At 38.0% G+C, this 25,023-nt stretch overlaps 3 protein-coding genes across 5 annotated transcripts; 2 read left to right on the forward strand and 1 right to left on the reverse strand.

The window, feature by feature from the left end:
• Window positions 1–1,826: 1,826 nt before the first annotated feature.
• On the reverse strand, window positions 1,827–4,688 carry LOC110771391 (putative pectate lyase 4). The gene is made up of 5 exons (XM_021975689.2): window positions 4,272–4,688; window positions 3,494–3,845; window positions 3,203–3,413; window positions 3,022–3,090; window positions 1,827–2,289 (listed from the first exon to the last, which is right to left on the reverse strand). Exons 1-5 carry the CDS (start codon window positions 4,528–4,530, stop codon window positions 2,053–2,055), a joined length of 1,128 nt encoding a protein of 375 aa, XP_021831381.2. The 5' UTR covers window positions 4,531–4,688; the 3' UTR covers window positions 1,827–2,052.
• A 1,125-nt stretch (window positions 4,689–5,813) lies between these two features.
• Window positions 5,814–10,308, forward strand: LOC110771390 (ankyrin repeat-containing protein ITN1-like). Of its 2 annotated transcripts, XR_015836590.1 has the most exons (5): window positions 5,814–5,890; window positions 6,190–6,771; window positions 7,298–7,707; window positions 7,953–9,583; window positions 9,936–10,308. XR_015836590.1 is itself a non-coding variant. In XM_088255025.1 (4 exons), exons 1-4 carry the CDS (start codon window positions 5,857–5,859, stop codon window positions 8,778–8,780), a joined length of 1,854 nt encoding a protein of 617 aa, XP_088111151.1. In that variant the 5' UTR covers window positions 5,814–5,856; the 3' UTR covers window positions 8,781–9,584. The 2 variants fall into 2 exon arrangements, 1 of the variants encoding a protein (XP_088111151.1); XM_088255025.1 differs by lacking the exon at window positions 9,936–10,308 and having other exon boundaries at window positions 7,953–9,584.
• Window positions 10,309–14,400: 4,092 nt separating this feature from the next.
• Window positions 14,401–17,850, forward strand: LOC148293568 (ankyrin repeat-containing protein At5g02620-like). Of its 2 annotated transcripts, none has more exons than XM_088255026.1 (4): window positions 14,401–14,676; window positions 15,202–15,738; window positions 16,014–16,423; window positions 16,639–17,850. In XM_088255026.1, the coding sequence occupies exons 2-4, from the start codon at window positions 15,405–15,407 to the stop codon at window positions 17,557–17,559; spliced, it is 1,665 nt and encodes a 554-aa protein (XP_088111152.1). In that variant the 5' UTR covers window positions 14,401–14,676; window positions 15,202–15,404; the 3' UTR covers window positions 17,560–17,850. The 2 variants fall into 2 exon arrangements, with proteins under 2 accessions (XP_088111152.1, XP_088111153.1); XM_088255027.1 differs by having other exon boundaries at window positions 15,205–15,738.
• The last annotated feature ends 7,173 nt before the right edge of the window (window positions 17,851–25,023 follow it).

Raw genomic sequence — 25,023 nt, forward strand, 5'->3', positions numbered from 1 at the left:
TTAGAGTTTCTCTCTGTATATGCCCAAAAGCCTCAATTAGTTTTAAATATTAATTAATTAAGTAGGAGAAAAACCTCAGCCACTAATTATGAGAAATGCTGAAAAACTTCGGAGTCTTGACAAAAACATATAACCACATAATCTTGTGAGGAGATGGCGTGCGACGAAGATAATTCTTTCATTGTTATAGTTTAGCAACTTGGTTTATTCATCTGTCCCGCCCTGGCTCTCACACTCTTTTGCAGCCTTGTGTTTGAAAAATCAACATATTGGGAGTTGAAAAATCTCAAATTTGAAATGAAGGCAGACATTTCTGTTTTCTCCAAACAAAAACACCAAGTCAACTTAAAACTGCTGTTGATTTGATTTGGCATTTTTCTTTTGGTCAAATGGATGTTTCTTCTCATGATTTGTAAACAGAACTAGATTGTTAAAGAATCATATCATATATAAACCTTTTAACAACACCATACGACGTACGTTTCCCTAATAAGAAAATACCTTGGCCTGCATCAATTGACATTAGGGTAAACTGCCGAATTGCTCCCTGAACTTGTACATAACTATCAATTTACCCCGTGATTTTTTTTTTTAGCGAATTAAGGGCTCAAATTAAATTTTATTATCAATGTTCCCCCTGCCGTCTAAAGCATCAACATTTCATCCAATTTGCCGTTAAATATGAGGGCAAATTGGTAATTTCATATGTTAAAAATAATTAAATACTGTAAAATAAAATAGTATGACATAGAAAATGAAAAAAAAATATTTTAATAAACAGAGGGGTGGGACCTACCCACCCTTTCTTCTCTCTCTCTCTGCAACCAAACCCTATTCTTCCCTCTCTCCCTACGACTCCCTCTCTCTGCGACTCTGCCCCTCTCTCTCTCTCTGCCCTCTCTATCGTTCTCTCTCTCTCTCTCTCTCTCTCTCTCTCTCTCTCTTTATGCAACCAAACCCATCAGCCCCCACCCTCCAAACAGCCCCACTTTATTCAGATCTTGAATCCATTGATGAGTTGTGCGATTTAGGGTCGAGATTTTGGGTGAAGGGGCAATGAACTTGTGAGGTGAAGAGGTCTGGACCTTTAAGGCTATGGGGAAAAAATCATAGGGGAAAGGGCGTGAATGGGTTTGGGTTTGTGGGTAGGGATAGGGTTTTCTTTTCTGTAAATCCCGATCTCATTCTTCCATGGCTGAATTTAATGAGGTTTGCCATTTGTGATTTTGTTCTTCTTTTTCTCTACTCTATGTTCCATGTTTCTGATTGGCACAAAGCCACTGGTGTGGCTTCTGGGAATTATCATGATTCAAGAAGCTCCAATGGCCGTTTGAATTTGAGAGGTTGGGTAAAGAGATTGAGGTGAGGGTGGTTGTGGCTGCTAGGGGTTGGGTAAAGAGAGAGAAAGAAAGGTGATGGTTGTGGGGAGGGTTTTTTTTTTCTGGCTCCGTCCCTGGCTGGTTGTGGTGATGAAGAGAGGTGTGATGGCAATGGTGGGGAAGAAAGGTGATGGCTGTGGGGAGGGTTTTTTTTTTCTCTTTTTTTAAAACTTTTTCCAAAAAAAAAAAATTTCTTTTTAATCATTTAACTAAAAATTGGATGAAATGTTGAGAATTTGGACGGCAAGGGGAAAATTGAGAATAAAATTTAGTTTGAGTCCTTAATTCGCTAAAAAAAAGGGTCAGGAGGTAAATTGATAATTAGGTACAAGTTCAGGGGGCATTTCGGCAGTTTACCCCAAAATATTGTGGTCAAGCATCAATATTTCCATAAGGTTGTGTCGAAAATTTCCAAGAGCAGACGACCCAATATTTGACAAAATAAACTGATGCAGGGCCACAAACAACACCTTCCTTAAATATATGTCATAAATCCTGTCGTCCACCATATTATAATACTTGTACAAGATGTACTACCTGCTATTGATAAGAAAATAATAAAAGACCGGTAAATTTTATTTATTTTACACACAACAAAGATATCGGGTAGACTATAAAATATAAGACCGCCGACTAAAATTGAAGATTAAATAAAACTTGGGTAAGGAGGCTACTATGCTACTCCTGTCTGATCAGCTGGCCGTGGAACAGACTGCCATCCTGTACAATGTTGTAGAACATGTTTAAGATCATCAGTGGGAGGTCCTACCGTATATGCCTGATAGTGTTGGCTAGGATGAAACATGCTGTGTTCGACACCCACGGGCGTTAATCCAGCTTGAGTTCCAGTTATAAATAAGTCCCCTTCAGACTTAATGTGGCCAGTCATTGCCACCTCCTTGTCCGCTGCCTGTAGAAAATCCATCATAATTAATAAGTTACTCACATATGCAGAATACATTTCAATGGCCTCTATTGGATGAATTGATGTACTTTTCATTTGCCCAAAAAATTCTACTACAATATTTCAACTTTGGCATTGGACTAATGGAATAACAAAATCTCATAATATGCTTTCATGCCAAATGGTTCTTGAACAAAACCCACTCAGCATTCAGTACCTAACTAAAGAACGAAAGCGGGATAACAGAATTTTATGGGGTTACTCAAGCTTAAGCTTCATTCCGACAAACTTTATTCTGTGAATTCAAAATTGCTTTTGCGTATCATCTATGACCACATTCTAACCAACTTTCTTCTCTGAATTCAAAACTACTTGTGCATGTTATCCATGACTGCAGCAACATACGGCTAGCTACAGCAGCACTAGATATCCTCATTTTACTCGATAAGTATGGTCTGTTCCTGATTAGTGATTTCCAGGTCCAATGCACATTTAGCCAAAAGAATTTCCCAGTATCTAAGAATCCTCTAGCGTTTCTCCCAAAATCATCTCACCTTTTTCTTTTCAATTTGAGATCAGCCTCTACTATGGTGTATAGCAGTTCGAATTCCAGATACTAATGTACAAAATATTTCTATATCAGCTACTAATATGTCAAATACTAAATTTTTACTGCATGTACAAGTCAGAAATCTTGAAGACATGTAGTTGGTAGATGAAAATGAAAAAGGAACTTACCTTCTCCGTAAGGTACTTAAATGCCACTTTCTTCTGTCCCGCTTCATATATATTGCATTCAGAGAATATCTGGAGTGGAAACATAATGATAACATATTAACCTCGTGTATGATAAAATCCTTGGAAAACTTTAAAGAGTATTTAAGCAAAATATAATAGCCATTGGTAGTGGCATTATCACCTGCGATTCTACACTGGCACAAACAGCATATATGCCCCAGTTTCGGGTGTAATTGTTATATAGATGAACTTTCGCAAATCTGACACGAGGATGCCGCTGTCGGGTCCCATCGAAAAAACAGTGGTGAATGGTAACCCGGATGCATCTGTCATCAATATGAGAGGGGTCTGATCCAATTAGCATTGTCTTATCATGCTGTGAAAAATGGCACCTGCATAATGGTTAAACAAAGAACTTAAATACTACAAAAGTAAAAAAGGGTGAAATTCCAAGTTGGGAGATTCACCTCACCTCGAAATTGTAATATCTGTGCTTCCCCTGGTGATATCTATGAGCCCGTCATCATAATCACAAAGGCTGCACCGATCTATCCATATGTGCTTGGAATTGGGTTTTATTTGAATGCCATCAACATCTGGCCCTCTACCACCTTCAAACTCTAAATTGCATACAATCACATGCTCACATTCCTTCAGCCTCAACCCCTTCCCTGTAAGTTTAATCCTCTGACCCCGGCCATCTATAGTCTTATACGATGACACATTCAAGTAAGATGACAGAAGGATAGTGCCTGAAATTTCAAAGACAATCCAAAGTGGTTCTTTCCTACGACATCCGTCCCTAAGTGACCCAGGACCATCATCTACAATCAAATAAAGAACAATAACAAAAATTTAACCTTCCAAAAAGCAATGAATATGGTTCATTGTTCAAGCTTCACAATAACTCTACACTATCCATCTCAGATGAAGATCTCAACAGACGTCGTTAAATTATTGACAAATTAACTACAAATTCAATCATGGGTACACAAGCATTTAAATTGACAAATCCTTTGGAAAATTTGCTCCAACTTAATCAGCTAAATCATTTCCACTATTCCAAGCTCCATAAGCAAGTTTACTTCACAAGATTCCACACGAAACACTAAAACTACCAATTAAACAAGAAAAACACACACAAACAAGCAAAACCCAAAGCAAACACATTTACAAAGCGGATGGCAGCAACTGAAACTACGATTAAGCAAGAACACACATTTAGTTTGGAATTCGATCAAAAAGCGTACCAGCTAGAGTGGTGACGTGGTAAAGGGCACCGCGGAGGCCACCAATTGCGAGGCGGCCGAAGCCTTCGGCCTGGGCAGCGAGGGCTCGCAAGCTCGCGTCGACATGAGCGTACGGCAAGGCCACCATGCTGGTCTTCTTAGCTGACGAGCTCGGGATTTGGGCTGATTGATCCGACGGACCATATTTAAAGCCCGAATTGTCCGTTCTACTGGAGACGGGGCCGTTACGGCGTTTACGGTGGCTGTGGGAGTTGCCCATTTATGGCAAAAAACGTAGCCGTTTAGAGTGTCTGATTATGGCGGAATTAAAACGGAAAAACACTCGTCTTGTGAGCTGTACCAGTGAAGTGAAAACAGACTCCCATTTATTGTAGCTGGAGATGGAGATGGCCTCGCTGTTCGTTTTATTCTTTGAGTCGGTTATGTTAAAGCGTTCGTTTTGTCGGAGAAGAGTTACTATCCGAGAATAACCCGACCCGAATTCACCCTATTCGGGTTGCCTCCACAGTTGATTGACCGACACATTTTGAAAGATGATATTAAGTGGTCACCAATTCATTAGGTCTATTTCGTCCTTATTTTTGTTTGTCTAATTAAAAATAGAGAATTTAGTGCAAAATATAACTTCTTGTTACTAAAACTAAAGATGGTTTGCAAATTGTGATCTTTTTTGCATACCTGAATATAATATACAAGTTTCCTAATTGTTTTTAAACAAACACATCCCTCCTCTCACAAGAGATTTATAAATGGCATTTTGCCGTCATTCATTTGCCAAAACTTTTTTTTTTGTGCTGTAACAAAATCTTGTTGCATCTCCACCACTTTTTCCGTGGCAACAATCGTTATAGGTAATTATTAAGTTCACTTCGAATCAAAGTAGCTTAAAATTGATTTCGATAAAAATTTCTTAAAAAATCAAGCTCTCGTATTAGACCTAAGAATGTAGATTAGGTTTAAACAAATTTATCAATCCTAAATGATCAGGGCTTCCAATTGGTTGAACTAATACTAATTTGGTTAGGATTTTTTAATTTCCATCCACGTACAAAATCTTAATAATATAAGGGTTGTAATGCATAGTTTAAAGCTGACTTTACTCAAATTATAAGTTGAGAACAAACTAAAATTGAGAGAAGGCGGTTAAATTGGCGGTGAAAATGAATAAATCATCATAAATTCAGAATTACAACAAAACAAAAAAAAAAAAGGAAAGAATTTGTTACATAATATTTTATGGTTCATGGTGTTCGGTGTGGCTCGACCCGGTGGCCCGTGGTCTCAAAATGGCAGGGCCCGGCTGGCATCAAATTAACGGCCTCATTCTTTTATTATTTATTATTTTTATTTTGAATGTGAACCTCATTTTTTTAAAATAATAAATAAATAAATAAAACCCCAAAACTCCCCCCAAATAGTTTCTCCGTCATTGGCCACCCGCGCCACCCGCCACCTCCTCCCGCCCCACCCCCCAACAACTCCACCTGCCTTCAAAACCCTAATCACACACAGTCTTCATTTCCCCAATCAAATTCATCACAATTTTTAATAAAAAAAATGAACATATAAACGCTCGCTTTTCACAATGCATATCCGTTTGCGAATCGGACATGATTCAGGTACTATCTCTCTCCCTCTTTCTCTTTGCATGTTCGTGTGTATTTGGCTGCTGAGAATGTGCAGGAACATGGAAGTGAATGGGAAGAGGAATTGGGTTTTCCCTGATCCCTCATTTTCGTTTCTCATTCGGTTAATTTCGCGGGAAAATTGGAAGATTTTTTCTTTTTCTTTTTTCTGAATGTGTGTGGTTTTTGTTATATATTCATAGAGTATTTGATGCAATGTCTTGGTTAATTATTTATTTTGATGGAAATGAATATTGAAACTGTGGATTTTGTTTTGAATTTTGATTGGTAAGGATGTGAGAGGGACCTGGAGAAGGGGCTAGTGCAGCCCTCAACCCCAGGAGCTCTCTCGGAGCCGCCATCGTCACCTCACCCGTCGAGGCCGGCTCTTGTGTTCTCCAATTCCAGCAAGTCCCTGCTGGGTTCGAATTCAGGCAAGGCCCTGCTTCTTTCGAATTCAGGCAAGGCCCTGGTTGTTTCGAATTCCAGTAAGTCTCTGGTGTTGTCCAATTCCGGCAAGCGCATTGATCAGTTGGGGAAGAAGAAGTATGTGAAGCAGGTGACCGGCCGCCACAATGACACGGAGCTCCACCTGGCTGCACGCCGCGGTGATTTGGCGGCTGTGCAGCAGTTTCTGGGGGAGATTGATGCCCAGATGGTGGGTTCTGAGTTTGATGAAGAGGTGGCTGAGATAAGGTCTGCCATTGTGAATGAGGTGAATGAGTTGGGAGAGACGGCCCTTTTCATTGGGGCCGAGCAGGGGCATCTTTGTATTGTAGAGGAGCTTTTGCCCTACATGACCGAGGAGGGCATTTCGTTGAAGAATCAGGTCGGGTTTGATGCGTTGCATATTGCTGCAAATCAAGGGCAAAAAGGTAATCATAAGTCAAATAGTTTCAGCCAAACTTTGTAATGTTGTTGTTGCTGTTGATTCAGTTAAGGGTTGAAATGGAATGCATTATTGTAATTTTCAGACCTCATCTGGAAAGTTTAAGGGGTAGGTAACCAGAATTGATGTTAATGTTCATCGCTGGTCAAACAAAAGACCACAGCTGTTTTGCATTCTCGGTGGATTTTTTGAGTCTATATCTTGTTCTGGTGCTTAACTATTGATACTGTAGGCAAACATGATAGATAATTAATCCTCACTAGAGTCGGAATAGTGTTGTGTTGTGTCCATTTCAGGCATGGCTCCTTTTGAGAAGTTCATTTCCTGTTTCATTCTAATTCATCCAGTGTGGGCCTTTTCTGCTCCTTTATTGATGATTATTGATAATCAAGTCTTGACACTGCTCGCTACTTGCTTGTCTTTTGGTTCTGCTTTCCAGTTTCTTTTGGTTTAACAGATAGTAAAATATTTCAATACCATGTCACCTCAGTTCAATAACTCGCTTTATGCAGCCATTGTCCAGGTGCTGTTAGACTATGACCCGGGGCTTAGCAAAACAGTTGGCCAGGCAAATGCTACCCCTCTTGTATCTGCAGCTACAAGAGGGCATACAGCAGTCGTCAAAGAATTACTATCAAAAGATCCTAGTTTGCTGGATGTTTCTAAATCCAATGGGAAGAATGCATTGCATCTTGCTGCACGGCAGGGGCATGTAGATATTGTGAAAACTTTGCTTGATAGGGGTCCACAACTAGCAAGAAGAACGGATAAGAAAGGACAGACTGCTTTGCATATGGCCGTAAAAGGTGTCAGCAGTAAAGTGGTGAGGTTGATTGTCGAAACGGATCCAGCTATTGTCATGCTTCCAGACAAGTTCGGCAATACGGCATTACATGTGGCCACCAGGAAAAAGCGAGTAGAGGTATGTATTTCAACTTTTGGATCTTCACATTTTAATACTTTTAATATATTCTTGTTCTATGATGGGATGCTACTGACTTTATTCAGTTTTTCCCTTTTACAAGTTCTGGCCATATGCACATTAGGTTTGGATTCCTTAAGAGTCTAAGACCTTGTTTTGCCAATAAGTTTTGGATTGATCTTTAATTAACTTGGGTTGAGCTTGGTTTACATCTTTAGTAATTCAATTTCTCATCACGCTTGCAGATAGTCAATGAACTGTTACTCGTTCGTGACACAAATGTGAATGCTCTAACAAGAGACCATAAAACATCCCTTGATATAGCTGAAGGACTTCCTTACTCTGAAGAAATCACAACAATTAAGGAAAACTTGACTCAATACGGTGCTGTCCGAGCAAATGAACTTAACCAGCCAAGGGATGAGCTTAGAAACACTGTGACAGAGATAAAAAAGGATGTCCATACTCAGCTTGAACAAGCTCGCAAAACCAACCAGAGTGTTAGTGGAATTGCCAAGGAGCTCCGTAAGCTACACAGGGAAGGAATCAATAATGCCACTAACTCAGTCACAGTGGTTGCTTCACTCTTTGCAACAGTAGCATTTGCAGCTATATTTACACTTCCTGGTGGCGATTTAGACTCTGGGGAGGCTGTGGTGTCGTTCCGTGTATCCTTCAAAATCTTCTTCATTTTTAATGCTCTTTCGCTCTTCACATCATTGGCTGTTGTTTTGGTACAAATCACCCTCGTCAGAGGGGAAACAAAGACGGAGAGGAGGGTTGTGGAAGTGATCAATAAGTTGATGTGGCTGGCCTCTGTCTGCACTACAGTAGCATTTATTTCTTCAGCATATATAGTGGTTGGCCGGCGTAATATATGGGCTGCAATCCTTGTCACAGTTATAGGGGGAGTTATAATGGCAGGAGTTCTTGGTACCATGACATATTATGTGGTGAAGTCCAAAAAGTTTCGTAGAGTGAGGAAGAGAGAGAAGATGTCGAGGACTGGAACCATCTATTCCTCGCGTCACTCAGAGTCTGATTCAGAAATTAACCGTATATATGCCCTGTGATGATAGTCTAGTTTGGAACTAGCCTCTGGTTCTGTCTGCCTTTAACATGAAGAAGAAAATCAATACAAGAGTAGTTGGTTCATAAGAGGTTCTAACCTATACATACGAAATTCAGGGACCCTAGTAATAGCATCAATGAGTGGACTTTTTGAAAATGAAGTTTTGGGTGTCTCGAGGAGTACAAAGTTTTGCAGCAAAACTATTCATATCCTTAACCTTCAAAGGCAGAAAGTGAGAAATATCATTTGTATACTATACGGTGTACACATGGTATCAGTCTTCATTTGTAACTTATATAGGTTTCGTCACTGGTGATATGCTATTCGAATTATAGCATAGATAGTGACTTGTTGATTAGTTGATCAAAATTTTGAATGTGACTTTACTCGACATTATTTGTCTGAAAAATGTGAGTGTATCTGATAAGTGAATGAAATCTGAAGCATTACATGTTGTGCATACAATCAGATGGCTGAAAAAAGAATGTATTACGTGGATGTTGCTTGAACTTATAAAAAAGTTGAGTTTGCTCCAAGGGAATGTCTCTGGTACAGGTTTCCATTTCTACTTTTCCCTCATCGCATGTTTCTTTTACTCGTGAAGTTTCTATTACGAAATTTCCTTCTACGAGTGAGGCATCAGTTACAAATCCCATGATGGTGTTTAACAAACCAAAAGCTTTAAGGAGAAACACTGGAAGATAGTTTTGCATCACACTGACTGTTGAGGTTCTCGTCCATGCAGATCAGGGAGGACGTACTCCAATTAGAGGATCCAAGATGTTGACAATGTTTCTACAGAAGGTAACCTTTTCCTTCATCTCTCTGCATATTTTCAGGTCAACTTTGATAGCACTTATCACATTATTGACTATTGGATGATTCCGTAAAAACAAAAGGTATCCGATTTGCACAATGTTCAAGAGGCCCGAGGCTCCTAAGCATTGTATACTCATATTTGATCCAAATATAATGGCAGTGATTAGTTAAATTCAGTCACGAATAGCCAATTTGCAAGATTTGGCAACTTTAGGAGTTGATTAGTTGAACACGCTATATGATTCTCTTTCTTACGTTCTCCTGAGATTGAGCCTATTAGGAAAGCTTGTACATTTTCAAAAAAAGGTTGCTCATTTCCATCTTTCTGCTTTATCAGGATAAAAGAACTTTTGCTTTGGTGCAACCAATTTGGTGGATGGTGATCCCATAGCTTGAGTGGCATCTTTTCATACACTGTTTGAAGCACTTTTTACATCCTCCACTTATTTGTTAGCTGAAGCTGGAAGTCAAGTCAAGGCATGTTTTTCTTCCTCTAATTGGTGTCTGTTTGTCAGTGTGAAAATGTTAGCTGGCTCTCCATATGGCACAGGTGTTAAGTTTCTGAAAACTTCTGTGCTCTGAGAGAAACAAAATCCATGTTTAACGAAAAAACAAAGCAGATATTGATGTCAAGAAATCAACATCATGGTTGAGAGATTAGCCATTATTTTTATATTTTCATTGTCCGCTAATTAAGATATTGTGATTGGTGGGGATGAAAAAATGTTGGGTGCTTCCCTTCAGTGTTCTTTTTAGTTGAATTATTATTGTCTGCTTTTCCTAGAAGTCAATTATGGTTCCTTCATATCATAAGTCGTTAGAAAGACCCAGGTGCTTCATATGGTCTACAGGAGGTCTCTCTGTGTGACGGCGGCCACTATGGCAAGTGAGCTACTCGGTTCCACACTTGTTCCCTGCAAAATAAATTGGGTTCCCTTTGGGGAAATTTTCCTCTGACAGAAGTATCTAAAGATGCTTTCTAGGTTGGAAAAGTGTTTGAACACTTGACCTTGCAATAAAATATTGTTGTGATTCTAACGAAAATGCTTGGCACAAAAAGCGCTTATGAGCTAAGGAAAAGTTTCTTAACGACTCACGAGTAACCTACTATTAGGTGCTTTTCCAGTAAGTGTTTCTGTAACTCGTATAACACATTTGTCCATTTCGATCAAACGTCGAGAAAAATGTATTTGGTGCGGAGAAGAAATGGCCCAAAAATTCGTAAGTACAAGTAGCAATTTTGTTTTCATGGGCTATTGGTGGATGCATCTCGACCGACCGCGGAAAATTGAAATATGCGTGAAACACTGAAGCCTCGTGGGTGATGGGAAAGGTGAGGCCATGATTTTGCCGGATTCTCATTTATATTCTCTGCCGGCCTTGACTTGTCTTGTACCCAAGTCAATGCTTTTGGTATTTTTGGATCCTTGATAAATCAACCCACAATTTGTCAATGAGTGTTGCTATTTTCATCCCCCTGTTTTATTTTCCCACCCACCTTATCTTCCAACTCACCAAGTAAATTTGAAAAAAGCACAATCCTATTTTTGCACCCACCATTATTCCTAAAATGCTATTTTAATTATTAATTCAATCAAAATAAAGTAAAATATTAATAATAAAATAACATAGAAATAAAATATAAACAAGTCTCTCTCCTTCTCTCCTCACCTTCTCGACCCACCCCAACCCTAGCCATCATTCCCTCCCCCACCCCCTTCAGCCTCCATAATTCCCTCTCTTTACACGCATTAGATAACTCTTCTTTTATTACTATTGCTTTCTCTGCTCCTTCTTCTGAAATGGGTATTGTTGGGTCCTCTAATTTTCTGCAAACCAGAGCCTCCATTATCTTCCTACTCTTAGGAATTTGGATTCTAGAAGAGTGAGATTCAATTTTTCTCAAAAAATTCAAATTGTGGGCAATTTTTTCTTCTTGAAAGAAAAGAGAAAAATGAAAATTTCTTTCTTTTATTACTTGTTATATTTATGCGTGCCTAACTTGGGCTTGCTTAAAAATAAGTAAAGTTTCAAGCTTTCATGGTGGCAACATCATCTTAAGCTTTCCTTCAAGATTTGGTTCAGCTACCAAAGGCCCCAACAATCTTAAATATAATGTTTCCTAGTCTGTTGAACAAGACTCGTAAATAAGTGCTGCAGGGGAATGGTGGCTATGGTTGCTTAGGGGGTGGCTGTAGAGATTCCAAGGATGGGTTGGGGGTGGCTTGGGAAGGGGAGACATAGGGAAAGAGAATTTTTTTCATAATGAAAATCTTATTTTATTACTTTATTTTATTTTAAGGAGAGTTTGAGGTTTTTTCCCCAAGTCCTTAAAAGTAATTTTACAAAGGGGTAGATTTGTCTTTAAAACTTTGATTATAAGGTGGGTGGAAAAATAGGATAGGTGGGTGGAAATAGCAGCACTCTTTGTCAATATACCAACAAAGCTATTTAATGCGTCCATGTCCTTTAGCCCGCCTCAGACTGTAACTTCCAAGAATAATTTTTATGCTAAATGTTGAGAAACATAAGAATTTACTTAAACCATAGTTAGTTTTGGAGGCGCGGATTAGGTACGTTGATAAAAATATGTCTGCCCCTTTAAATCCAATTTCAAATCCTCTTTCATGTAAATTGTATCCACACAGAAAATAATCAATATTAATTTCTCTAAAGTGACATGTAGCATACTAAACCAAAATAAACATAACCATCCACTCCCATTTGGTATAATAGTATTCCTCCAATATGAAAAAAAAGATTGTAAGTTCAAATAATCATCTCCATGATTAGCAAAACATGTGATTAACATTAATCCATATTTGATTTGTTGAGTTAAAAACCATAGAATTTTGATTATGATTGGATTATTAAACTAATACTACTATTTGCAAGTGGATTCTACCCCAATGAAAAAAGGTTTTGACTTGCAAAATAAATCTCCATGACACTTAGAGCAAGTCCACCCCAAAAGGCTAAGGTAAGGCAAATGCAAGGCAAGGGCTGGCACTATTCATGTGAATAGTGGTAGCCTTGCCTTTTTTGGTTCCACCCCAAAAGGCTAGGGTAAGGGTAAGAAAAAAAAAGATTATGCAACAAAATATAAACAATTTAGAAATGTAAGAAATAAAATAATTATGCAAGAAAAAAATATGGAAGAAAATAAAAAAAAATTACAAATGCAAGAAAAAAAAATATTACAATTTACAAATATTTGAAGGAGAAGAGTTTGTACGAGGATGTTATGTATTTATAGGGAAAACATCCATAATTTTTTGGTATTTTTCAAAAAAAAAATTGAAATTTTTTTGGATTTTTTTTCGCTCGTTGACATCATCGCCTTCGGGCTTGAGCCCAGGCAGAAATTGCCCGTGGGCTTGCCCAGGTTGGTGGGACCCAGGGCTTGCCCGGGCTGCATGTGGCGCGCTGGAGGGTCTTTTGGGCTAGCAAGGGACCTTTTGCCCGAGTTGATGGCATGTACTGGACATGCTCTTAGTAGTATGTGTGTGAGTAACCTCATTTTCAATTTATAATTTAGACTATCCTTGTATTTCTAAAATATATATATATATTTTTTTTTAAAAACGAAACCTGAAATCACTGTTTTTAAAAAATAAGAGTGCTGCTAAACGAACCCTAAAATTAACTGAGTACACCCTATGATCTAAGCACACCCTAATATTTAAATCAAAATGTAAAATTAACTAAGTACACCATATTTAATTACCAAAAATACCCCGAATACATCCTAATCTACTCTATCACACAGCAGCAAACCCATTCGAATCTGGTAACAACATTCATCAAGGTCAATTGGCATACTAAATTATTCGGATATCATGGCTGAGAAGCTTTGATTCAAAGGCAGCATAAAGGCCCTTGTTTTCTCTTTGATTTATTATACGCCATTGTCATGTGGTTCTTTAATTGAATAAATGATGTTTACCGGGTCTTAAATTAGAACGGAAAAAAACAAAGATAAAAAGTTCAATTTAGGGATGCATGTATCATGATGACCTTGTTGGGATACCCCTGGGAAATCCTATCTTTGTATGATCAGTGTGCCTTCCTAAGTTTTATCTTTTAATTTTCCTTATATTTGAATTCTCTCTGCATCACTTTCCCTGATTCGAGTTTGAATGAATTAGCCCATGTACCTCGCTCAACCACATAATGGAATAGGGTTTCTATCTATTTTTCCCAGTTAAGCAGATTCTTCAACTCAAATCCCAAAAGTTTCAATCTTTATTTTCTTAGTTTTCACCTAAATTGAATTGGGTTTCTTCAATTTTTTAGAATTTCAATACACAATTACCGAATTCCAGTTTCAATTCCAAGTAAGCACGTATGAACTCGCTTGGTATTTGGAGGTTTTTTAATCTTTTTATTGTCAATAAAAGGAAATAACAGAGTTTTTAGAGTAGGGTTTTTCATTTATGTTTTATTAGAGTTGAATATGGTGAGTATGATGTACTTATTAAAATTACATTAATTTCATAATTCAAAATATCCTTTTTGGTAATTTTATATTAGTATAAATTAGTAATTCAATAAATAGTTTGATAGTATGGTGTACTCAGTTAATTTTAGGGTTCATTTAGCACCGCTCAAAAATAATCAAATCTCATTGATGATGCGCAACCGCGTTTAGGCATGCGAGAAACACATAGTCACGCGTCAAATTTCCATATTTGATGGTGACGTGGTGAAACAAAAGTGGTCGTTGTCCAAAACGAGCCAATTTAATTGGAGAGGGGAGGATTAAAAGAAACGAATGACATCTGTCTTTCTTGCAAGGAACCCGAGGCAACCTCCTCTTTCTTCTTCATCCTCTAGTCTAGTGAGCCATCAACATCTCCTTTTAAAAAAAGTCTTGTAGTCTGCTGCACTCCACTGAACTTCACTTTTGGGCTCTCTCAGTTCACACTTTCAAAACGGTTTCATTTCATATGCACCATTTTTGTTTCCATTTTTGCTTTTGAGTATGTGAGATGAATTACTTGGGTCCTCTCATCACTTCAGTTTCTGAATTGGAGGAAGAAAGAAGCCATGTTCTTTCAAACCCAAGAACAAAATTGGTAAGTCCATGCATTTTGTTTCATAAAGTTCACTTCTTTGATTAGGTATAGTTTTAAATTAGTGATTTTTTTGTTTAAGTTAAGGATTGGTTACATATTTCTAATCTCGGCTGTTGGATTGCATTCATTAGATGTGTTGGTAGATTTAATATGCAACATTCATTCAATCCAACGGTTGATATTAAAAATATGTAACTAATCCTTAACATAAAATACTTACTGAAGAATCTCCCCAAACTTAATGCCCAACTGTAGTTTTAACTTTTGTTTTGAATGACTTTATGCATTATTATAATTTGATTTCACACTGCAAACACGGTTTCAACTTTGAAGACTCACTGCTTTTGTTCTCTTCTTTTTGCCCTCTTGTTATGATGACTGTTTTGCAATGATGGGTGATGAAAAGTTTGTGTATATAAATAATGAGAGAGAGAGAGAGAGAGAGAGAGAGAGAGAGAGAGAGAGAGAGAGAGAGAGAAATTACAATTGGGCTTTATTTTAATAATTTGAATTATTTTGGTGCAGAAGATGCCAGTGTGTGTGTTATGGGTATCAAGGAATCAAATTTCCAGATTTCCCACGTGCAAACTCATGGAATCATCTGAATTATCTTATCCTCGTCATTCATAAATTGGTCTTCTGTGGTTGCCATGCTTGACTATTGGTCTTCATGGTGAAAAGGGAAAACTTTAATTTTAAAGTTGATCAAACAGAATTGGAATTGAACAATGGAAGCTCCAGTGAGGCAACAGAGCTTCAGTGAGAAGAAGATGACTAAGCAGTTAACAGGAAAACGTGAAGACACTCCCTTGCATTTGGCAGCAAGGCAAGGAAATTTGGGATTGATCATAGAAATCATCTCTAATTGTGGGGAGGCGGATTTGAATGAAGTGTTGTCCAAGCAGAATCATTCGGGTGAAACCGCCTTATATGTGGCAGCTGAATGTGGCTATGTTGATTTGGTGAAGGAAATGATGAAATACTATGATATTGGTTCAGCTGGCATCAAAGCTAGAAATGGCTTTGATGCATTTCACATTGCTTCCAAGCAAGGGAACTTAGGTAAGCCTCTATGGATGTTTCCAAGTTTAGTCACCTTGTTCCGTCTTTTAATATGATGTTAATTTGCACCACATACAATAATCACAAAGGAAATAGTTTCATCTTATTGCATAAAATTCTTTTCCTCATTTTCATTTGTGAATTTTGTAGGAGACTAGGAAAATTTGTAAATAAAGATTGAAATTGAAAAATAATAACAGTATTGTGGCTTACCTAGTAACCTGTAATTTTTGGAGTAAATCATCTCAAATCATTGTTCTGTTGCTGAATTGCAGAGGTGCTGAAGGTCCTCATGGAGGCCATTCCAGAACTTTCGATGACCGTTGATCACTCAAACAGCACAGCATTGCACACTGCTGCAGCACAGGGCCATATTGAAGTAGTTAATTTCCTCTTGGAGACCGGTTGCAGCTTGGTGTCCATAGCACAACGCAATGGGAAAACTGCCTTGCATTCTGCAGCAAGGAAGGGGCATTTGGAGGTGGTCAAGGCCCTTTTGAGTAAAGAAACTGGAATTGCAACAAGAAATGATAAGAAGGGGCAGACAGCTCTCCATATGGCAGTCAAGGGACAGAATGTTGAGCTGGTAAATGAGCTAGCGAAGGCAGATCCTTCCTTAATAAACGTGGTCGATAACAAGGGCAACACTGCCTTGCACATAGCAACCCAGAAAGCTCTAGTTCAGGTAATAAAAGGTGTTCTTTTTGGCATTTAAAACATTTCAAAGAGAGATGGGCCTATGCTGATTACTAAACTGTTATTTATTTATATGCATAATAATCGTCATATAAAGTCGAATTGTGACAATGAATGAGGTCCAATTGGGCAAAGGAACATAATACTTAAATGGTCATTTGAATCCTCATATGGTTAAGCCCCTGAGATCATACTTTTTTGCAGATTGTGCGGGTGCTGTTAAGTTATAAGGGAGTGGCCAAAACCACCATTAACAAATCTGGAGAAACTGCTCTTAACACTGCTGAGAGATCGGGGCACTCACTGATCGCTGCTATTCTAGTAGAGCATGGCATTGAAAGTGCCAAATCCATAAAGCCACCAACTTTAAACACAAACCGTGAACTCAAACAAACTGTAAGTGAAATAAAACACGAGGTGCATGACCAGCTTAAGCACACAAGACAAACACGAAAGCAAGTGCATGGTATGGTAAAGCGGCTCAGCAAAATGCATTCAGAGGGACTAAACAATGCAATAAACTCCACCACAGTTGTGGCTGTCCTCATTGCCACTGTTGCCTTTGCTGCAATATTCACTCTCCCGGGCCAGTACCCTAAACCCCCTGAAAAAGCGCCTCCTGGAAATATTGCCCTCGAAGAAGTTCCTCCTGGATACTCCCCTGGAGAAGCGAATATTGCCCCCAGAACAGAGTTTGTAGTCTTCTTTATCTTTGACTCTTTTGCTCTCTTCATATCATTGGCTGTTGTGGTGGTTCAAACTTCAATTGTTGTTATAGAGAGGAAGGCAAAGGAGAAACTGATGACAGTCATAAACAAGCTAATGTGGATGGCTTGTGTGATGGTTTCAGTGGCATTTCTTGCACTGTCATATATAATTGTGGGAGAAGAGAAATGGTTGGCTGTTGGAGTAACAGCTATAGGGACAGTTATTATGGGGACGACATTGGGAACAATGTGTTATTGGATGATTGCACCGCGAGTCGAAGCTTCTAAAATGCGTAGCAGCACCAGGAGGTCATCGATGAGCAGCCTTTCACACTCACACTCGTGTTCTTTCTCGGTGATGTCAGATTCTGAGCTTCTCAACACTCAGTTTAAGAGCAAGAAAGTCTATGCAATTTGATATGGGATATGTTACATATAAATTGCCTGCCTCCTAATTTGTTTTCTGGTCCCTGATGTATATAAGTGATGTGGAGCATAATCTCAGCCATTCTCAATTAGGCAAGTAGAAGTTGATGTTCTACAAGATGGCCAGTTAAATATGTAATAGCAGGGCTTGTTCTTTCAAGCATATTGAGAAGATATATTTTCCTTGACCCAATTTTGTAACTTACAAAAGTAAGAGGTTTTTATTTTTGTTTTTTATATATACTAAAATGTATGTATATATGCATATTACACATCCAACTTATACCTGTTTCCAAAAGCCCACGACCACTAGATCATCCAATTATGTTTTGGATTGGATGGCATCATTTGGATGAAGTGACTCAGCTGAGAAAGGAGCAAGACTTGGAAATCCACCTTAGCTGTAACATGATGATATATTTGGAGTTTTGGACCATTCTACCAAGTCCTTATGCAGAAAAAGTATTTTTTTTTTTAAAGTGTACATGCCTTTAGGCCTTTCTTTTTTCCGTAAAATGGGTAAACAGGATAAAAGAGAAGCCTTTTTCCTGTCTGCAACTCTTTTTCTCATTTTATAGGTGGTCATGTTAATGAGGACATGCACCAGAATAAAAGTTGAAGAAGATGACAAGGTCATTGCAGAAAAACATTTAGTCCAGAAACATCTCTGCAAGTGCAAGGAAATAATGTTGATGCCTTGAATCCCTCCAAGCTGACACTACCCACATGCAGACATGCTCCACTTGCTCACCGGTCCCACCAAATGCCACATATACATCTCATACCCTCCATTAAGATAAACACTTGATATCGCAGTTTTTGTTACCCTGTTCAATCACGATATGTCATGTGTGATAAGTTTTTCACGTGATAGTCTGTGATTTCTATCCCGTTTCATATAAGTTTTTCTGCATCATTAGGACATGCTTAGTCTATTTTTTTTCCTCCTTGTTCATGTAGACAAATGAAGTCAATAGAGAAGGATATTATGTATGAGGAGAAAGAACAATTTGTTCCTTATGTGATGCTAAGAGCTCTGGCCTCTCCAAATTCCAAAATCATAATATATTTTTTCTCAGAAACACCAATAATTAGTCTATTGGTCCCCATTACATTTCCAATATAAGTGCCTTAAATTTCCAACATATTATAGTGTTGAAATTTCCATTCCCTCAATTTATGATATCAGAGACCTCTGCTTTCAAAAAAATATGATATTGTCTGGTTTAGTGGCATATCAATCTGAACAGTGTTGGCGAGTCCTAGTCCTATTCTATTTGGGTTTTATTTATTTTACCTTTTGTGTAGATATTATGTAATTAGGATTCCACTTATTTCCTAATTAAACCCTACTAGGGTTTGTAACATGTATTATAAATACCTCATTTAGGAGAATGAAATATATCTGAAAATGTTCTACCCATATTATTTGACTTGGTATCAGAGCCAGGTTTCTGGTGACCTGTGTGTGTTGTGCCCACCCGTGTTCTACTGTGTGCCCTAATTTTTTTAGGGTTCTTGTGCCTGCGCCTTTGTCGTGTTCCGCTGTGTGCTCTGTTGTGTTCGTGCCTCTATTTCCTGTGCTTTTGCCGTGTTCCGCTGTGTGCATCTGCCTTTACTGTGTTCGTGCCTCTACTGTGTGCCTCTACTGTCTTCGTACATCTGCCGGATTTGTGTCTGTGCTGTGTTCTGTTGTATACTCTGCGTGATTTGTTGGGTTTCTGCTACAATCATGGGTGATAATTCCATTATTGGTGCTGCTGCTGCTTCTGCGAATTTGCGTGTCTCTGACTCTATTCCAGGTACTGGCTCTAATACTTGGATAATTGACACTGGTGCTTCTGATCATATGACTTATGATGCTAAATTTTTTGATGAGTTGTCTAGTAACACCCGTAACCCATACATAACTAGTGCTAATGGCTTGCCCTCTCCAATTATTGGCGAGGGCACCATTTCTCTCACCCCAACTCTGTCCTTGTCTCATGCGTTATTAGTTCCCAATATCCATTGTAACTTGTTATCTGTTGGTCGCTTACTTGATACACTTAATGCTTCTGCTACTTTCTATCCTACCCATTGCTCTTTTCAGGATCTTAGGACTCACGAGATGATTGGGCATGGTAAACGGATAGGGGGGTTATATTATTTGACATTGCCTTCTGCACCAGTTCGTGATCGTGTCGTTAATACTGTTCAAAGTTGCAGTGTCAAAGACAAACAACAAATTTGGTTATGGCATCGTCGCTTGGGACACCCGTCATTTGGCTACCTTAAGCGTCTGTTTCCATCTTTATTCCGCTCTTGTGATGAGTCCAGTTTTAAGTGTGAGACATGTATTTTGGCCAAGAGCCATCGCACTGTATTTCCTTTAAGTGACAGTAAAGCTGCAAAGCCTTTTGATTTAGTACATTCTAATGTGTGGGGTCCGGCTCGCGTTACTTCGAACGGATTTCGTTGGTTCGTCACATTTATTGATGATTGTACCCGACTTACTTGGGTTTTCTTGCTGAAAAATAAACATGATGTTGTTTTCATCCTTCCAGAGTTTTGTACTATGGTGTCTACTCAGTTTCATGCTCGGGTCAAAGTATTTCGGACAGACAACGGAGGTGAATATGTGAATAATACTTTAGCGTCTTTCTTCCGTACTCAAGGGATTATTCACCAGACGACAACCCCTTTTACTCCTCAACAAAATGGTGTGTCTGAAAGAAAGAACCGACACTTGCTTGAAGTTGCCCGCTCACTCATGTTGGATATGTCTGTTCCCCATCACCTTTGGGGGCATGCTGTTCTGTCTGCTGCCTATTTGATTAATCGTACTCCTAGCCGGGTTCTTGATTTCAAGACTCCGCATGATGTGTTTGGTGACCATGTTTCCCCTGTCTCCGTTTCCAAGTTGCCCCCTAAAGTTTTTGGGTGTGTTGTGTTGCGTAGATACAGCTGCACCAAAATGGATTCAGCTGCATCCTCAACTTGTGATACTCGCAAGTGCACGAGCCGTTCGGTAGTATAGCGTATGTAAGTGCGAGGTCGATCCCACGAGGATTGGTGATTGAATGATTCAATTCATTTTCCCTACACAAAACAGAAATGAAAAAGAAGGGAAATAAATAAAACAAGGAAGAAAGAAAATAACTAACTCAAGCAGATAAGTTCCCAAGTTCAATTAGATTAACGGATTGATTCTAGCTAATGTATGATTAAGCCATGGTGTGTGGTCATAACCTTGTGTTCCTAATTCCCTAATTTGATCATTTGTTGTCTAACCTAAAATTAAGCATTAGGAACCCATTAAGCATAGAAGAACAATTTAAACAACCAAGCATGTATCTAATCCCTGTTGTCGAATGTCCATACATACTCTTCCTATTCATAGTTCAATTTGAATTAAAGCATGGTGTCTACTCTTAATTCAAACCAAGATAGCTAACATGCAAGCCTAAATGGTGATCAATCATTCAAACTAGCATATTAACTTATAAGCATAATGAATAAGAACAAAAATCATAATTGAAACTTGGAAACGAATCAAACTTGAAACTAAAGAAAAGAATTTACATAACAATGAAAATTAAGTAGAACTTGGAAAAACTTAAGGAGAATTTCAGCACAAAGATCTCATTATAACAATTGAAAACTAGAAAGAGAAACTAAGAGAATTTGAGGGAGAGAAGGGAAGGGAGCTCTAGAGAAGTGTTTGAGAGCTCCCCCCCTTGGGGTGTGTTTACAAGCTTGGGAAACCTCACTATATATAGGCCTAAGGAAGCTGAAAATCTGAATTAAGTATGGCTAATGCATACAACACTTTGTTTTATAAAATCTGAAATGGTTGATGCACTTCACTAATGCATACAACACTTCCATTATAAAATCTGAAATGGTTGATGCACTTCACTAATAAATCCCACCAGCAGCCCTAGCTCATCTTCATGTCACCATGACCAAGCTTCCAACCAGAAATAATAGCTCATCCTGAGGTCAGCATGACCAGCAACTTCAAGGGCTTACGAATTGGGCTTCCCTTAAGCAAATTAAGACTTTAAGCACTCAAACTTGAAGTTCAGAATGTCTTCTTTCCAGCCATATATCATTTGGGCCAATCCAAGGTCGGAGGAGGAAGTTAAGGCCAAAACAAATTGCTAACTCATTTTGCGCGCTGATAAAATCCATCCTGAGCATGGCTCTGTGTTTGCTAGGTAACAGACTCCACAATTATCCAATGGGGCTGAATTTCGGATATGTTATAGTATACACCCATTGGAACAACTTTCATGAAGAATGTGGCCTCATCCGAGCTATGTAGGTTGCTGAAACAAAGCTTGCAATATGACCTACGAAACTGGGCTGGCAGGGGACTGTAGCCAAAATTGAGTTTGTCTTTAAGCTCTTCATCCATTCATCCAAATTAGGCCCTAACATGCATGGATTGCATCATTTACTATCCAAAGCCCTCATTATTACCTAAAGCTCAATGAACTGAAAGATAAACACAAAAAGGATTAAAAGCACAAGTTTAACTCAAAAACATAACCAAATCATAAGCTAGAATGGTACAAAATGATATACAATTATGAACCGATCAAATACCCCCAAACCTAGATTTTGCTAGTCCTCGAGCAAAACAAAAGGAAAACAAAGATAAAAACAAACAAGAAGTTAACTAGACCACTTTCGTAGGTAACTCGATTGCATTGAGCATATGCAACAAGCCTTTAAACCTCTAGGCATCCCTAGTAGGAGGAGTTGTGTCTCCTGAGGGTTTAACAGATACGATACCCACAAACGTTTTACTGACTCTGTAAAACAAGGTAATTAGAAAACTTAAAAGATTGTTAGTCCGTAAGCAAAATAAAAAACAAAAACAAAAATAATTACAAAAACAAAACAAAAATAAAAATAAAAATAAATAAATAAAAACTCAAAACAATCTTTCCGAACATTTTATGAAGATAAATGACTCATGCACATGACTCAAAAGTTTAAAAGCTCAATTTTAGACATTATTTACAAGGCGGCAAAGTTCAAAACATAACATGTTCAAAGTGTATTAGTGTGATAGCCAAATGCAACAAATTCCCCAATCTTAGTTTTCACACAATTTCAAAAATCATACCAAGCACAAATGCTACTTCAAATCTCACCGAAGTTGTCCTCTCACAAATGAATCACTCAGAAGAGGGCTACAATGCAACACTCAATTATAGACATGGGATTAGAGTTAAATCATAAGGTACTTAACTCAAAAATAGGAAGATGAAGAACTTGCATTAATATGATCTCAAGAAGGATGCCAAACACTTAAAAGTAGAAAAATGAATGCAATTCAACCACATGACATTTAAGATCAATTTAGGTCTTTAGCATAGGTTGTAATGGGGCCAAGGGTGTAAGGTGAGTAAGAAATGAAGGGTATGGATAAAACAAAGTCCAAGAAACTCAAAATATAAGAGCATAAAACAATTGTTTACAAGACTTCGAATCATCACGATTAGATTTTTTCTTTTACACGATCAAAACTCATTATACCTTCATTTACAATGATTTAAACTCCTTTCCAAACACCAATGAAACCCAAAAACAAAATTTCATTCAACTACCATTTAATCATAACTTTTTTCTTTTCTTTTCTTTCACCAATTGTGTGATTTTCTTTTTTTTTTCTTTTTTTTTTCTTCTATGTAATATCCCTTCCCAAACTTAGCATGAAAAACACATCCGAATTAGAGCTCATGAGTTCCTTAGAAAGGTAAATATTTGTTTTTCGGGCTAAGGCGAGGAAATATAATTGGTAAAATGAAAGAAAAGGTTTACATGTAGGCTCAAAATGGTTAACAATGGAAAATCATGCTTAAGCATGCATAAGGTTAGCTTGAAAGGCACAAACGATCCAAAGAAGGCCTTAATATCACTTCTTAAAATGTCATGAAGTCAAATTGCATAAGAATGAATGACTTTTAAGTGATCAACCAAATCAATGAATAATGAGATCAAACAACAACTTTGATGACAAGAAAATAAGAGTATGTGTATAACACTCATGAAATGAAGCACAAGGCTCAAAAGCTCACATTATATGGTTATATAAGTCTAATTTATGCTTGATACAATTATTTGGGTCATGCAAATCCTTTAATTGGAAAATTATGAAACAAATGGCAAGTGCAAAGAAGGTTTCGAACATGTCATGCTAGAACGATGCCAAATTAATTAATTAATTAATTATTATTTTTTTTTTATTTTACAAGAAGAATTTACAAGGAACAAATAAATAAATAAATAAATAAATAAAATTCAATTTTCATTTAAGTCATGCAAACATTTATCACAATCTCATCAAATGTGTTCGGAAAGTGACTCAAAACAAAACAAGACTCAAAATATAGAAAAAGAAAAAAAAAAAAAACAAGCAAGAAATATATATATATTTTTTTAATAAGAGAAACTAAATTTACTTGGTAAACTCCAATACCCCCAAACCTAGATATGAACATTGTCCTCAATGTTTAAAAATTAGGAACAAGCAATGTCATAACAAGAAATGAAAGGTACTAAAGTAAATATAAAATCACAAAACACACAAGAATTGAAATAAAATAATTACAAAATAAAAATTACAAACAAACAAAAAAAATAAAAATAAAAAAACGAAACAGTAAAACACTCGAAACAGAAAACAAACAGTCTTACACAAACCAAAACCCAAACGATTGAAAGCCCAACCCAAAAGAAGTTAACACACTTTGAAACCTAACAACGGTGAAAACCCGAAACCCACAATGAAGTCCGAAGCCCACATGTTATTATTAATTTATTTTTTTATGTATTTATTTTAATTTAATGAAACGTGAATTGGGAGTGCGAAGGCGGGTATTTACGAAACAGAAAAAGTGTGGTCCTTGATGCCTTGGTTCCTGGGAAGTCACGGGGAAAATAGGTGAGGGACGTGTCGGCTTGCAAAGGCCGCTTTCACATCCCCCAAGCCAGAATTATTGGCTTCTTGGGTGAAGCGGGACGACTTTTTCACTAGAATGTGGTGAAAGGTGAAAATGCAATTAAGGGGGTTGGGAAACGGGTGCGGCGACATATAGAGATAAGCGGTAAGGGCCGCACAGAACTCAGAACCGCAGCGGCTAGGGTTTAGCAGACTAAGTCTATAAAAGGTAAAAAGAAAGGGTAAAAAAACACAAACTCAGAAACACACAAAAGAGAAAAGAAAGAAAGAAGAAAAGAGAGTGAGAAATCAAATGGCCTCTAACTACCCATTTTCGTTGGATCTCAACCTAGCTCCACCGACTCAGACACGAGGCCAAGCAGTGGCACCAGTATGGATGCCCTACTTTGCTTCCGCACGGGGGCCTGTGACAGTAACTGACTCAATACTCCTGGACAACGATGTTGCCATTGGAGTGGCTAGAAATTTAGTGACTCCTAAAGATATACGTGTTCTGGG

Source organism: Prunus avium, chromosome 6 (genome assembly GCF_965620075.1).
Source record: "Prunus avium chromosome 6, drPruAviu1.hap1.1, whole genome shotgun sequence".
In the NCBI taxonomy this organism is placed as follows: domain Eukaryota; kingdom Viridiplantae; phylum Streptophyta; class Magnoliopsida; order Rosales; family Rosaceae; genus Prunus; species Prunus avium.

Excerpts from the sequence above, each read along its gene's own strand:
- LOC110771391 (XM_021975689.2), bottom strand. The coding sequence starts at position 4,530 with ATGGGCAACTCCCACAGCCACCGTAAACGCCGTAACGGCCCCGTCTCC. Across the intron at positions 3,846-4,271 it reads CCACGTCACCACTCTAGCTG|ATGATGGTCCTGGGTCACTT; the intron begins GTACGCTTTTTG and ends ATTTGATTGTAG. Across the intron at positions 2,290-3,021 it reads TTAAGTACCTTACGGAGAAG|GCAGCGGACAAGGAGGTGGC; the intron begins GTAAGTTCCTTT and ends GATTTTCTACAG.
- LOC110771390 (XM_088255025.1), top strand. The coding sequence starts at position 5,857 with ATGCATATCCGTTTGCGAATCGGACATGATTCAG. Across the intron at positions 6,772-7,297 it reads TGCAAATCAAGGGCAAAAAG|CCATTGTCCAGGTGCTGTTA; the intron begins GTAATCATAAGT and ends CGCTTTATGCAG. Across the intron at positions 7,708-7,952 it reads CCAGGAAAAAGCGAGTAGAG|ATAGTCAATGAACTGTTACT; the intron begins GTATGTATTTCA and ends TCACGCTTGCAG.
- LOC148293568 (XM_088255026.1), top strand. The coding sequence starts at position 15,405 with ATGGAAGCTCCAGTGAGGCAACAGAGCTTCAGTGAGAAGAAGATGACT. Across the intron at positions 15,739-16,013 it reads TTCCAAGCAAGGGAACTTAG|AGGTGCTGAAGGTCCTCATG; the intron begins GTAAGCCTCTAT and ends GCTGAATTGCAG. Across the intron at positions 16,424-16,638 it reads CCCAGAAAGCTCTAGTTCAG|ATTGTGCGGGTGCTGTTAAG; the intron begins GTAATAAAAGGT and ends ACTTTTTTGCAG.